The sequence below is a fragment of the Nansenia antarctica genome (assembly GCF_963989245.1).
Source record: "Nansenia antarctica genome assembly, chromosome: 7".
NCBI lineage: Eukaryota > Metazoa > Chordata > Actinopteri > Argentiniformes > Microstomatidae > Nansenia > Nansenia antarctica.
Window position 1 is genome coordinate 53303608 of NC_137677.1, and position 15367 is coordinate 53318974.

Consider the following 15367-nt stretch of genomic DNA (forward strand, 5'->3'; position numbering starts at 1 on the left):
GCAAATGAAGCAACGTTATCTCTGTCTGTTTACGAGTACTTAATGGTCTTCAAAGAGCATGACCATTCAGGAAATTTGAGAGTGACAGCAGTGATAGATGTCTCTGACGTGTTTGTGTGTTTGTGTGTTTGTGTGTGTGTGTGTGTGTGTGTGTGTGTGTGTGTGTGTGTGTGTGTGTGTGTGTGTGTGTGTGTGTGGGTGTGGGTGTGGGTGTGGGTGTGTCTCCTGACAGGGTGACTTAACCTGGAACAGCATGTCTGGGCGAAGTGTTCGCCTGAAGCCTGTGCCCCTGCAGAGCCTCTCAGAGTTGGAGCGGGTGCGTCTACAGGAAGTGGCCTTCAGCCGGCTGCTTCAGGACTATGACCTGGGGTGCCAGATCACCATCCCCAAAGGTAGACAGACACACAGACCTGGAGACATCCCACAGTTCATCTCCTTGTCATTCAGCTAACGGGGCTTTTGTTCTCATGCCTTTGGCAAGATCTTGTCACAACATGACTAAATGTTACTCAACAGACTCAGGCACCAAACCAGAGTGAATCAATCATTTGTAGTTCCCCAGTCTAAAGTTTGTATGATGTCATGGACAGCACTTATTACAACTCTAAACAGATCAATTTGTTTACAATTTTGTTTTAAGTGCTATGTACTCTTTTCAATTAAAGAAGCTTTGAGTAGAGTATGTTTAGGGTAACTTTGAGTAGAGCTGTGTTTCCCGACCTACTTGCCATGGTGTGAGGTTGTCTGTGTTCGCCTCTGTTTCTAGTCAGCCAGGCTCTGTCTTGGATCACATTCCCTCATGTGGTGCTGGCTTAACTTCCATATGCTAACATAGGAAAGACCATAGTCATGCTAGCCAGTCAACATTCTCTTGCCATTGTAGAAAAAACACAATTTTATGATCTGAAATAGCAATAATGTTTTAATCACTCTGTCTACATATGGATTGAGTTAGGTATTAGACAGGAGCACAAAGGACACAGCATAGAAAAGCATGCATCTGTGAGGAAAGTCACGCATAGTGCTTCTAAGGACCATCAATTAGATTCACATTCCACATTTTGATCATGACATGAGTTATGCTTGGGTTTGTCAAGCAGATTTTGGGACTGCTCTCCCAGATTGTGATGAGAGATTAGAAAACTGGTATACAAACATGCCGAATCATGAAGTGAAATGTTACAAGCATGCCAGAATGTTACCAGTGGTAGAATGTTGTGAAATCTTAACACCTGTGTATTCTCTTTTCAGACGGTCAGAAGCGTAAGAAGTCACTTAGGAGGAAGTTGGATTCACTAGCCAAAGAGAAGAGCAAAGACAAAGGTTTGGTGGAATTTTGTTGTATTTACGTCACATAATTCGACATTCTGTTCATTTAGGGTGTGATATGACATTTCACCGTATCATGTACTATCAATATTGGGGAATTTCCAACACTCCCATTACTCGATAGTATTGACTGTCTTGCACGTAGTCAGTGATAACATTATTGTTAGTCTTTCCAACCCGGTGAAGATAAACATAGCTCCGTTCAGTATTTGGGAATGGGGAGGCTGTGGGATAGCCACTGGAGTCCTGTAGACCTCTGTTCCCCTCCAGCTGGGTACTGTTTTTCTCACACACTGGCCCGGCCAGCCGTTGACAGTGGAAAAGGCCGTCTTTGATCCGTTTCGCTGGAGCTATGTGGAGCTCAGTGGAGCAGGCATTCTCAGCTGTTTATACCCACACAGGCAGCACTGAGTGAAAATATACAGTGGAACCCCTCTCTCCTGAAAGGGGCTGCTGCCTTCAACAACTGCCCAGCCCCCTGCAACAATGTTCACAGGAATGTGGCTTTTCTCTGTCGTCTGGGCGGTCAAGGAAATAACAAAAACAATCTTGAGAGGTGGCTCAGTCGTGGAAGCCTATCCTCAGGCATGGCCAACCCCCCCTGCTCTTTTCCTTCTCTGTCTCTGTGTTTATAGAGACAAAACAGAAAGTATGTATTCCCTCACTCTGGAACACAGTATACACAATGGAATATTGTTTAGGTTCACTCTGCATTTTCCCCATGGAGTATTCTTTGTAGACACTCTAGGTCTTTATATTATTTTTTAAATTAGAAGGCCTATGGAAAATGAGAAGAAACGGGAAACCATAATAACACCCATGACTTACTGAGGACACAATAACATGTCGGTTGTACATGAGGGTCTATGCTGTATACTGTATGTTACTTGAGTCGCGTTGACTTTGAGCCACGATGAGCCATGATGAACGTGAGCTCTGACTCTCCCTCTCTCTTCCCCCCTACTACAGAGTCTCTCCCCCAGGCGTTTGGCATACCGCTGTCGCAGGTGATCTCCAACGACCGCACGCACAAGCAGCGCCAGGACCCCCAGCGGGAGGAGCCCAGGGACCACAGCGACCTGGTCACCTCCTTCCTCCACCTCACCTCCAACACCAAGAGGCCCAGCAGGGATCTCTCCAGCAGCAACTCCTCCCTCAGCTCCACCTCCGAGACGCCCGTCGAGTCGCCTATATCCAACACGCCCGAGGCACCCCCGCGTGCACGCAGGAGGGTACGCATAACAAATCAGAACTGTCCACCGAACTCATGGGTCTAAATACACTCTGTAACATATATATCAATATCTGATTGCATGACGATCAGTTGCAGAAACAGGACTCAACCCATCAGTGTACTGTATACTTCACTGTATGCAAACCACCATACTCGCCATCGCTTGCAGGGGTCCCAACTGCAAGTCTATGCAACCAGCTGCATGCTCTCTGTCACTTCTCCATACGTATGACTGTATTTCCTCGCCTGTCTGTGTCTGGTAGGGAGGCGTGTCTGTAGATTGCATCACTGATCTGGATGACGACCAGTCTCGTCTGCTGGAGGCCCTCCAGCTGTCCCTCCCCGCTGAGCCACCCAGCAACAAGAAGAAACATCGGGACAACAAGAAGCTGACCCTGAACCCCATCTATAGACAGGTGCCAAGGGTAGTGGACAGCTGCTGCCAGCACCTGGAGAAATATGGTACACAATTACACACACACACACACATGCATACGCATGCACGCACGCATATAAGCATGCACACACACACACACACAGACGCACAGACTCCACACACACACACACACACGCACATGCACACGCACACACACACACACACACACACACACGCACACACACACGCACACGCACATACACACACACACACACCAAACACACACACACACACACAGTCGAACAACATTGTCATTACTTAAAACTGTGGGACTTCTTAAGAATTGCAGAGGTTTAAATTGTTACTGTTGTTAATTTGCACAATTTCCTGTGGGCATTAAGAAAATGCCTGAGTTTTCTTCAATTTCCTTAAGGTCTACAGACCGTTGGCATTTTTCGCGTTGGGAGCTCAAGGAAGAGAGTACGGCAGGTAAGCTACCGATAGACACAGATTGACATCGCTGTACACGATTCCAGTTGTTGATGTGTGTGGTGTGTACTGCTCCGTCCCCAGCTGCGTGAGGAGTGTGATCAGGGTGTGGACGTCCAGTTGGACGAGGAGCACAGTGTCCACGATGTAGCAGCGCTGCTCAAGGAGTTCCTGAGGGACATGCTTGACCCCCTGCTCACCAGAGAGCTCTACACAGCCTTCATCAACACCATGTGTGAGGAGCTCACTCTGACCCTACTATACCGGCATACACTCTAACACACTCTCCCCATGTCACACATCCCATACCTCACCTCAAGTCGTGAACTCGCCCAAGTATTGCTTTATTATTATGCATTCACATAATGCATGAGTGTTGAATGTTGAACTTGAAGCTTCACAGAGCTGATTTCTGCACCATCTGTATTGTCGTGAGCAATTTGGTTTAGTTGTGACTGTATCTTGGCTTCCTCTGCAGTACTGGACCATTCAGACCAAGAGAGCTCCATGCAGCTTCTGCTCTACCTGCTTCCTCCCTGCAACAGTGACACTCTGCAGCGCCTCCTCCACTTCCTGTCCACAGTGGCCGCTCATGCCGAGGACAGCCATGACAGGGAAGGACAAGAGGTGAGGACAGTCTTGGTGCTGGTAGGGGAACTCAGTAGATGATTCAATTAATGCAAGTCTACCCTATACAAAAGACTGCATTCCACTGTTATTCATTAAGCTTGAAATCAATCAACATTTTTCATTAGTGATTTTTTTTTCTTCTCATCTTTCATTAGTGACCTTGCCTAAGTGTTTTATTATCACCAGAATGCTTTATCCAGTGTCAAGTTGAATAATATTCCCAATTAATGTCCATCAACGTTTCCTGTATCACCAAGAATCAAAGAAGATTCCTTGCTAACAATCACTCACCAAGGCCTGAGCGTTATGAGACAACAGTACCGCTGGTCAGACAGCCAGAATCAGATCAGTTCAGGCTTCATTATCCTGTTATTACTGGGGATTTCATGTCGATGCTTAACAAACCCCTTTTCCACTGAGCAGAATGAGTTTAGCTCTGACAGCACTGGCAGGAGAGAGAGAATCAGCAACATCCTGATGTTCTCATGTAAAGTTAGAGTGTGTGTGTGTGTGTGTGTGTGTGTGTGTGTGTGTGAATAGTATGTTTTTTTATTAACTCCAAGTCTTCAACATTCAATCTACTATTGTGTTTAGATCACTGGGAACAAGATGACATCACTTAACCTGGCAACCATATTTGGACCAAACCTTTTACACAAGCAAAAAAGCTCAGACAAGGAATTTGCAGTACAGAGTTTTGCCCGTGCAGAGGAGAGTACGGCCATCATTGGGGTAGTCCAAAAGATGATCACCACGTACGAGACCCTCTTCATGGTAAGCTTTGTTACCGGAAGGCACTATGACGCCAAGAGGAAGATATCTGACTGTTCACTCACTATACGAGATAAAGAACCAAATAAAACTTGGGTTCAGCTGGCAAGCAATCCAATTCTCTTAGTCACTGCTCCCCTTTCCGAGAAAAATACCACAACGTGTTTAGGGTTCTCAAGCTTAATAGAGTGGCTCCATCTAATGAAATGTAAACAATCCGTTTATATGTTTTGAGCTTGTGTGGACTGTGGAGTCACTTGTAAAAACCAAGCTCCATTACACGAGAGCTAACAAACTCCTGCTATTGTTTCGGACTCCTGGTCCTTGTAAGGCCTAGTCCAATAGACAGAGCAGCTTTTCTTTGGCAGATGGATAGTGACTCACTGGTCCCATCTGATTACTGGGTCTCTCTGCTCCTATCAACAGCAGTTTTTTTTACCTTTCAACACACAACTACTTTGGCTTTTACTATAACAATCCCCCTACCCTTTTCATTGCATTGTGTACAATAAGCCACAGTATATGAGCATGTGCTAGTATATGACACAGTAACTTGAAACTGTAGGCTAAATAAACAACTGAGATGTTGTACTCTGTTGATGGTGCTGGTATTCCTGTAGTTAGTAGATGATTCCGAAGTCTACAGTACCAGCGTCATGAATTAATGAGTTACAGAATATATAAATAGTTAGTTTAAAAAGAACACGCAATGGGATGCATGTACCAACCAATTGTCTGTTCTCCTTAGAGGCTTATAGTAACAAATATGTTCTTTTCTGACCCTCGTAGGTACCACCTGACCTGCAGAATGAGGTTCTGATGAGTCTACTGGAGACAGATCCTGACGTGGTGGATTACTTACTGAGGAGGAAGGCTTCTCAATCCTCGTAAGTGTGGCTTTGTGTGTGTGCTTGGATATGTTAGCGCCGTGCCTCTGCCAAAGAACCCACTGAGAAACCATGAGTGGCAGTGAGATAGTACATGGTCACCCCCTGGTGGTGCACCTTTGCATCCCAGCATTCACTATCTTACTGAATCTCATTATTCAGTTTTCATGCATTTGATCTGATCATCATTGTTTTGTTCTCTTTTCTTTTGATAAAGAAAAGCTAATTAGAGTTTAATCGTGGTTGTTGGTTTTTTTCTTACACAGTGACATACCCCAAAATGTTTCTCTCCTCTCCACTCCACATAGAGGCGCAGGCCTGCCGAGGACAGATGCAGAGGAGTCTTTCTCTCTGAGCGGGAGACACTCCTCCAGTGACTCGAACAAGGCGTCTAGTGGGGAGGTGTCCCCGTACGACAACAACTCTCCAGTGTTATCAGACCGTCTGTTATCAGACCGACCGTGTCAGTGTCAGGGGGATAGCAGCCCCCTCTCAGACCGGCTCTTCAGGGTCCCAGAGCAGTACACACTGGTGAGCCATGTGGGCCGGCCCAGCGACACCTGCAGAGCATCCACGGGCAAAGGTGAGTTACTGTCCTGAATGGTCAACTTATATCTAGGCTGTTTGATTCCTGAGAATAGCACTGATATTCACTATACTGACACTTAAAAGTATGCAACTGAAAGGTTTGCGTCTGTTCTGTTTCCGTTAGAAACACCCGATGAACATACAAATATCTGGGGGGCCTGGCATGGAACACTGAAAACACAGTTTATGGAGCGTCATAGCACTGGTACATCAAAATGTGCATGCTCATGAATGGTGTTATAGGATGTGCTGTATGTTAATGAGATGTAAATGATACACTCTCTCAGGTTCTCATGGGGATGTGTCAGAATATGGCTCCTGCAGTTCATCAGAGGGAATCAACAGTCATCAAGGCAACAGCAAACTGCCTGTCAGGCGGACACTAACCTCATCAGGGGTGCCAGAGTGTAGGCCGCACCCCCCAGTGACTCGTTGCAGCAGTAGCCCACAGGGGCAGAATGGACAGAGACAGCCGGATGTGAAGTCATTACATCACAGAGCACCTGACCTATCAGGACCCAGCAGCTCAGAGGACCTAGTGTTAAGGGGCGGACACCCTGCCAGCCCCTCCCTCAGAGGGAGCAGGAGTGACGGGAAACCTCCCCCTCCCTACCCTGGACTACTCAGAGGGACACACATATCCTTCTCCACACCCTCCCTCTCCACACAGCTGCAGCCTGGGTATCTGACACCCCAGGCCCGTCGACGGCCCCCACAGAGCAGAAGCCCCGGGCCCCAGACTGTAGCCTCCATGTATCCCTCTGGTCCTTTGGAGGGCAAGGTGCCAGGCAGCCCAGAGTGGCAGAGGGAGAGGTGGCAGATATGGCAGCTCCTATCAGCAGACAATGCAGACACACTACCAGAGACTTTGGTGTGATGCATAGACACACACACACATGCACACGCACACACACTCTTACAGTACTACTGCACTACCACTGGGTAAGGAAAGGAGAGGAAGTGGGCATCCCTCTGTCAGTTGTATGTAATGCTGCCATTTACTTAAGTGCCAATGTCTGCGTACTGTATATTTGTGTTTGTTGATGTTGATGAAAATGCAACATCAGTCGGCTCACTCTATACTTGGAGAAACTGCTACTCACTGCTCCCTGTTTGTTTGTTTCCCATACTTTCCCATAAAATATATCGTTTTGTCATGAGTTATTTGACTTTGGCTTATTCAACAAGTTACTGTATCTTTCTTTGTCTTAGTGTGTGAGAATGAATTTGAATGTATCTAAAAGTATTTTGTACAAAAGCATTGTAGCCAATATTTGTTTTCTGTATAATTACCAGTTTGCTTGCATTTGTTTGCTGACGTCAGTTTATTTTAGTGTATTTGTATCCATTTGCGCTCTATCATATGGAGCTAATGCCAAAACATTTCTTTATTGATTGTTTTAGTAATATTGCACTTACGCATGCAGCTGTTTTGTTCACTAGCTTTTTCACTCATTTTTCAGAAGATATAGGATCGTGGGTTAGTGTCTCAGGCTTACTGCATGTGGCTGATGCTACAGTATTTATCATTATTTAACTTACTCAAATACAGCAGACCATATATATGTTACTGCCTTAATAATTTCATGAGAAATAAATGCAACTGGAAGATACATTTTGAATGTAATTACATAGTATAATGACCCTTAGTCTCATAGTCCAAAGACAGGTGTTGTAGGACAACTTTTAGAGTGACCATTATTTAGCAGTCAGTTTGTGCTTTAATTTCACCTTTCTAATGATGTATGTGATGTTGTATTCTCCTCTTATATAACATCTCATGAGGGGTTGATTGTGGTACTATATTGTGGTCATGCTTGTTTTTACTTCCTGGTCAAACATGCCTTTGAACAATGGATCTCACCCTTAAGAGGTTGCCATGGAGCTGCAAAGCAAATATGTCTCATTCATTTTCATCTTGTATTCCGACAGTACATATAATTGCTTTTGTGCTTTGTGAACCAGCAACATCAGTAATTGTGTTTGTCAATTCTAATGACGTTGCTTTCAACATAGACTCTTCTTCAGCCTGGCTGTATTACTGTATGTGTTATTTTGTAATACTTTCAGGATGGAATAAATCCAATATTTCATATATTTATCATCTTTTTAATCATCTTCTGTAGAACTTTTGTTTTCACATACTGAACATGAAGAGATGGTTACATTATTCCTCACTCTCTTTTATTATCCATTTTGTATTCATTCCATCCCACACAATGTCAGTTGTGCTTCAAGTATAACCATGCTGGATTAATTTTGCACAGCGTTTCTCAAAGTCCCTCTGCAGGGAAGTCAGGATCAATTGAAACAGTTCACACTATGATGAAGCGGAGCGGAAGGTGGTTGTTTTGTCAGCTCCTCAGACTCCATTAAGATTTAATTGCAGCATATTTCAACACAGTAATAAAGAGCAGGTCCCCGAGCTGTCTGCCCTGCCAGAGACCTCTTTCTGCCACCAGGAAGTGCACCAGTAGGTCGCAGACAGAACCACAGGGAGGCCACCTCTCTCTTGAGTCAATATTGACCATAGGCAAGCTTCTGATAAATGTAGGATAATCTTTAGAGCCTCCCGATAATCGGGCGTTTGCTGTCCTTGGTCGGAAGGGGGCGACATCGGACCAAAAGCGGCCAGATTATCTTTATGTGTGTAGCCTACCAGGTTTAACAGCAAAAGTTGAGCCACCGCTAACAAACAAATCAATGCGTGTGAATGCGAACAAGAGGCAAAATTCCATTTGTGGCCAAATCACCTCAAAGTAACAACCAACAAAGTCATAAAGTTTATTTTTGTTGATTTGGTCATGCAACGCTACTTTTCTCACTTGATCCCATTCACACGGAGGGACCATCTGACCATCTGACTGTAAACTGTACACTTTACACTAATTATTAAACTATCCCCATAATCTTTATAATCTTCATGATATGATGTAGCTATGCTGAACAATAGTGCATACTGTAGGTTCTGTAAGAGTTTTTAAATGTGTTTATTATTATTATTATTATTATTATTATTATTATTATTATTATTATTATTATTATTATTATTATTATTATTATTATTGTGACCGGCTGTAAACTCTAGTCGCCTACATGAACGGCCACTAGAGGGCAGCACGACCATACGAATGGCCCTTTCTCAAGTTCAACACGCACAGACGTTTCTTTTTTTACTTGCTTTGCATATTGAATGTGTGATGACACTATTGATCGTTTGAAATATGTTAATTACAAGGAATCACATTATTATCCTGTCGTCACCATGTTTTTTTCTACCTATGTTATAAACAGAAATGGTTGTGTACCTTGGGTTAGCGCTACTGCGTCAGACATCACAATCTATTCTGGCACAGTGGCTATCAACTCAGTTTAAATACTAGCTTAACTACTTTTACTCATCATGTCGTGAGCTTAGAATGATATGGTTCTATCTCCGTTTAGGGTAGTTCAGAGATATTGAGCGTCAAAGTTTTTACATTCCATTATGTTTTAAGAGATGGAACCTTTGTATTTTATTAATTACTAACTAAAAAATGTCAACATTTTAAAAATAACACCACACTGGCAACCTAATGGATCAGATTATGTAATAAAAAAATCAAAATTGAGATAGAACCTTATAATTCTAACGTCACGACATGTAGCCTTTATTTATGTAAACCAGCTCTTTTCCCTTCTTGTTTTTAGTTTTTTTTTTCCTAGCACCAGGGGAGCCCCCTCTCCCAAATTTCGTTGTATGGTACCTGTACTATATTAATGACAATAAAGACCATTCATTCATTCGAGATGACGGCGCGAGCTGATCGTATTTCGCGGTAGCGCCCCTTGGGTGCGTTCGTAAATTTGCTCTGAGAGCGCCGGAACGCACACTGGGTACAACGTCATAAAGGGACCAAGTAATTTGATTGGACAACAGGCATTCCATGAGTGCTGATCAGATTTCCAGAGCGTCTTTACGAACGCACCCCTTGTTGTTCAGCGAGTGTCCTCGCGAGGGAGCAGGAACTGCAGCTCGCTGGCTGAGGTAAAACTGTCGGTGACTTTAGTTTAGATATATTATAGTATCTATATTATATTGTCTCATGTCAGTGGTGTCAATATTTACCTGAACACATAACAGCATGTGAAGGAGCATTTAAAGCTCAGTAAGGCAACAATTTCAAAGGTTTATTGACAAGTGCCATTCTCCTCAGCTGGGTAAGTTCATGCCGCTATCCTAGCCAGCAACTTTTCAGTTTGTGGCTAACCACCAAGTTTAACTAACTAGCTATTTCCTTTCGCTTCTAGATTATTTGTGGGACAATAAAGGCTTGACAGTATTCCAGTTATTATGGCGAAAGTGACAAGGAAATTCACGGTGACCCTGACCCACAAGTATCACCGCAGACGCCGGCCGTATCCCGTCAGGACCATGACCACCCGCAGTCAGGTTCGTCAGGTTCGGGCCAGCGACTGTTTCTTTGAGCAGCTGGCCCCCGAGGTCTTTGACATGATCCTGGACAGACTCTCTGGTGGGTTCTGTTTGCTTTGGACATTTTTCAGGATGGGTGAATTATGATTATTTAGATGAGACATATCTATGAGGCTGAACTATTCTGATTGAAGCCGTTACCAGGGGCAGGGTACTAAATGGTCTTAAATATGTATAGCTCCAATGACGTGCATCTGAATTAATGAGATGTTTCTCCCTGCCTCGTTGTTTGTTGTGGTAAAGTGTTGCAGATCAGTGTGTTGAGCATGGTGTCCAAGGCCATTGGTCGCCACATCATGGGCTATGTCTCCACTCAGACCTGGAGGAAGAGGATCATCGTACAGGGGTCTCATCACTCCACCGAGGTGTCCTCACTAGAACACTACACATCGCTGGGTGAGAGGCTCCTCAACAGCTTTATTTGATTAATTTACCCTTATTTCACTTAGTTGGTTGGCCAAGAACACACATGTTTATAATAAACTAATATTCAGAGCCACATTATTTCTGCTGTAATTCTTTATCAGGTAGATAGACCAAAGTATTATTTCTATCTCCTTTCATAGGGGGTCCGATGAGGAAAGCAAGTGGTCCTGGTTGTCAAATATAGTCACTATGTTACATTCTTGTTGTTTTTGCTCATTGTTTCAGGTTTATTGTTCAAGAGATGTACCCTCTTGCTGCCAACAAAGGATAGGCTAACGTTCATATATAGCAAGTTTTCACAGGTAAGACAGAGAGGTGAGGGAGGACAGATGAGGCAATGTTTAGCTGTGTGTGCTCTACAAACATTCTCACATTTCTAAACAAACCAAACAGTTGACAACATTGAATAGATTGTTATTTTCTAGTTAACCTTACTTAGACTAACACAGTTGTTACCTCCCACTCAGGTTCCTTGCTTCATGATGGAAGAGTGCATTACATCAGTGCAATGCCAAGGCTTCTCCAGCTATGGAGCGTTTCTACCGGTGAGAGCCTAGTTACAAAGAACATCAGACAATTTAATATCAAAGGCTGAATCCTGTATTGAGATGGTTAATGTTTGACTGACAGACATTGATAGCCGGCTGGGAGGAGCTGGAGTGTCACAGAGTTTTCAACTTCCTGTGCGACTTCTCAAATCTACCCCAGAAAATCATGTCAGTGGTCACAGGAAAGCCAGGTGAGTGTCTGTCCCTATAAGAGAGAGAGAGAGAGAGAGAGAAACAAACAGAAAGGCTAATTGAAAGAGTGTGAGAGACGTGAGTGATCCGTATGTCTTTTTTCTCCCTCAGGTTCATGTCAGCTGTTGGAGCAACAGATCCGTCTGTTCTGCAGACAGGTTCTGTTGGACCCCTGGAAGAACAGCAAGGACACTCTGTTCTGGCTGACCCGCATCCTGAAACCCTGGCCCATTGTCAGCCAAGCCCGGCTGCTGTTCATCCTCTACGGACCACTGCTACCAGACGGTGAGAGGGACAACATGGGCCTTCTCGGTTTCTACCTTAAAAAAAACTGGTTGCACTTTTGTACAGTATATAAATCACTTGTTAGTAATTACATGGTGAAATTCTAATGTTAATAATAACAAATGAAATGCTTGTTTTTTGGTTGGCCAGAGTTGCAAGGCAAAGTGTATGTGTAGTGTAAGGGAATGTTCTTTCCAGGTTCGCTAGGCTGGCAGGAGCAGCTGCGTGCTGGGGTGGCCCAGTGGGACCTGGCCACGGCTCTCATCCTGCTACAGAGCGACCTGGGAGCCAAAGATTGGACCCCCGACACCATAATGGCCATCCTGGAGGAGCTCATAGGTAACTGCAGTAGCCCAGAGGACTTGGCAACTTTTAATGATTATATTTTACACACCCAGGAAGGGTAGACAAACCTTTTACACTCTTTTGTCTGTATACTGTATATACTGTATGTCTGGTCAGTCCACACGTACAGTATGTACCATTACCATAGGATTATAGATTTCACTAAGCAAATGGTGCGATGATGACTGATGTATAGATGATTCACTTACCAAAGCGGGGTACACACATAAGGATTTTCAAAATCTTAACCGAAATCTTATCTGAGACAGACCCCACACATGAAGAAACAAAATCTTGGATTGAACAGCCTTGAGCCGGGTACACACATACGGATTTTCTGCGATTTCAGCGATTTTCGGATGTCTGAAAACAACAGAAAACGCCCGGTTATCAGATGGATCTTAACATGTTCCTATAACAAAATCCTGGGGTGTGAGGTGTGTTAAGAGTCAATTCTCTTCAATTGTGCAATCAACTCTCAACTCTCAACCTGCTCGGAAAATGGGCGTGGGGAACGACAGATTCCGGACTCTAGAGTCTCGTTCCCCAAGCCAGAAATCTCGCGTGAACCCATCCTTTTAATATTGCCTTTAAATTACAAAATAATTAAATTAAGATTATATAATGATTAAAGCACTTTGAGCCGCAACGTTTGCAGGAAAAGCGCTATACAAATAAAGTTATTATTATCTAACGTAGTACCCTGACTAGTCAGCTCGCTTCCTTCCAGCGAGCTGACTTCGTCTTAATAATAATAACTTTATTTGTATAGCGCTTTTCCTGCAAACGTTGCGGCTCAAAGTGCTTTAATCATTATATAATCTTAATTTAATTATTTGGTAATTTAAAGGCAATATTAAAAGGATGGGTTCACGCGAGATTTCTGGCTTGGGGAACGAGACTCTAGACTAGAGAGTCTGGAATCTGTCGTTCCCCACGCCCATTTTCCGAGCAGGTTGAGAGTTGATTGACAATTGAAGAGAATTGACTCTTAACACACCTCACACCCCAGGATTTTGTTATAGGAAAATGTTAAGATCCATCTGATAACCGGGCGTTTTCTGTTGTTTTCAGACATCCGAAAATCGCTGAAATCGCAGAAAATCCGTATGTGTGTACCCCGCTCAAGGCTGTTCAATCCAAGATTTAGTTTCTTCATGTGTGGGGTCTGTCTCAGATAAGATTTCGGTTAAGATTTTGAAAATCCTTATGTGTGTACCCCGCTTTAAGCCTGGTACACATATAAGGATTTTCTGATTATCTGAGGGACCCCACACATGAAGATAAAAAATCATGGATTGAACAGTCTTGATCGTATTGTGTGTGGTGTGCTCCAATATACAACCACATGCATAAAGATCTGTCCTCCGACAGTCTGGAGTCTCGCGTGAACAGGGTAGTAGTACCCTGACTGACCTGTAGAGGCAGCCATGTGCTACAGGGAAAATAAAGTGCAGAAGAACGAAAAGAAGAAGACGCGTCAGTCAGCTCGCTTCTTGAGTGGCTACATTCCATTCCACGTCACAATCGGACTTGGGAGTTGTCAGTTTTGACCACAGACAATAAGACTTTTGATCGTAAATATTGAACACGTTTAATATTTACGATCGTCGGCCCCGACCATTTTCCGAGCAGATTGTCGGCCAAAATCGGCCAGATTATCTTTATGTGTGTACCGGGCATGCGATAAATGTACTTCGCTTGTAAGTCGCTTTGGATAAAGGCGTCTGCTAAATGTCAAAAATGTTAATGTAAAGTGTGAATGCTGTGTGTATGAATGACAGTTGTTTTGTTTTGTGCTGGTTCTGTTGGCCTCCAGTCCTCCCCCAGGCATGGCACATGGAGAATGTGGCTCGTCTGTTGTTCCTGTGTGGGAACAGCATGTGCTGCAGCGTGCTGGCCAGCAAGGCCCTCAATGGACGCCTGTTTGAGATCTCACGACTCATTGTGTACCTCGTACTGGTCAGTCACTGCTGCTAAATAACTTTATTATCTGCTCTAGGGTTCCGGTATCTTTTAACCTAAGAGACACATTTCCCCCATTTTGTGCCCACTTAACGGAAGGTACTGCCTGAACCGGCCTGAGCTACTGACATTTCTGGTTACCCCTCTCAGGTGTGTGAGAAGGACGGGTACTCCATGAACTGGTCCGTCAAGATGGTGCAGCAGGTGTGTGAGGTGTTCTCCTCCTCTGCTGACAAGTGGTCCTTCATCCAGGCCGTGGAAAACATGTTCTCAGAGGTTGCCATGGAGATATACGAGATTATTGTGTCTGGTGAGTTGTTATAGGCACTAAGACTATCGTATCAGATCAGGGTCCAGATTCCTTCAAGCTTTGTAGCACTAAAATAATCTTAAAGTTAAGGGCATATTATTTGGGAACACATTAATAGAAAAACTGTTAAAATAAGTAGACATATGCGGATTTCTAACTGTCAACGATCTTGTCACAGATCAAGAAGATCAAGAAGACTTTGAGATCTTCCAGAGCTTCTCCAGCCTCCTCAACGCCAGTGCTCACTTCCACACTTCGATTCTCTACATGTTCCTCACAAAAGAGTGAGATCGCCCTGGCGACTGTGGAGTGCAGTTTAGGCAGTTGCGATGGGGAGATTGATAAGTCATCTGCAGCACGCACTTCAGCCAGCTGTGATGAGTTTGGAGAGCCCTTTACTGTAGGCTGTGATGAGTTACTGTAGGCTGTGATGAGTCAATAAGGTAGTACATAGGGTACCACTCGTGTTCATTCTGTGTTTTTTGAGAGGGGAAGTGTTCATTGGTGTTGTATTTACA

At 44.1% G+C, this 15367-nt stretch overlaps 2 protein-coding genes across 2 annotated transcripts; both read left to right on the forward strand.

The window, feature by feature from the left end:
* Window positions 1–238: 238 nt before the first annotated feature.
* LOC308161598 (rho GTPase-activating protein 6) lies at window positions 239–7476 on the forward strand. Its single transcript, XM_080535630.1, has 11 exons — window positions 239–392; window positions 1252–1323; window positions 2299–2561; window positions 2827–3025; window positions 3373–3428; window positions 3513–3663; window positions 3907–4055; window positions 4653–4832; window positions 5619–5716; window positions 6025–6299; window positions 6592–7476. Exons 1-11 carry the CDS (start codon window positions 254–256, stop codon window positions 7179–7181), a joined length of 2172 nt encoding a protein of 723 aa, XP_080391756.1. The 5' UTR covers window positions 239–253; the 3' UTR covers window positions 7182–7476.
* Window positions 7477–10637: 3161 nt separating this feature from the next.
* LOC308162772 (F-box only protein 47-like) lies at window positions 10638–15137 on the forward strand (the record flags this gene model as incomplete). Its single annotated transcript, XM_080536914.1, has 10 exons — window positions 10638–10818; window positions 11022–11174; window positions 11430–11506; window positions 11672–11749; window positions 11835–11943; window positions 12056–12229; window positions 12428–12568; window positions 14394–14536; window positions 14690–14849; window positions 15028–15137. 10 exons carry the CDS (start codon window positions 10638–10640, stop codon window positions 15135–15137), a joined length of 1326 nt encoding a protein of 441 aa, XP_080393040.1.
* Between the last annotated feature and the right edge of the window lie 230 nt (window positions 15138–15367).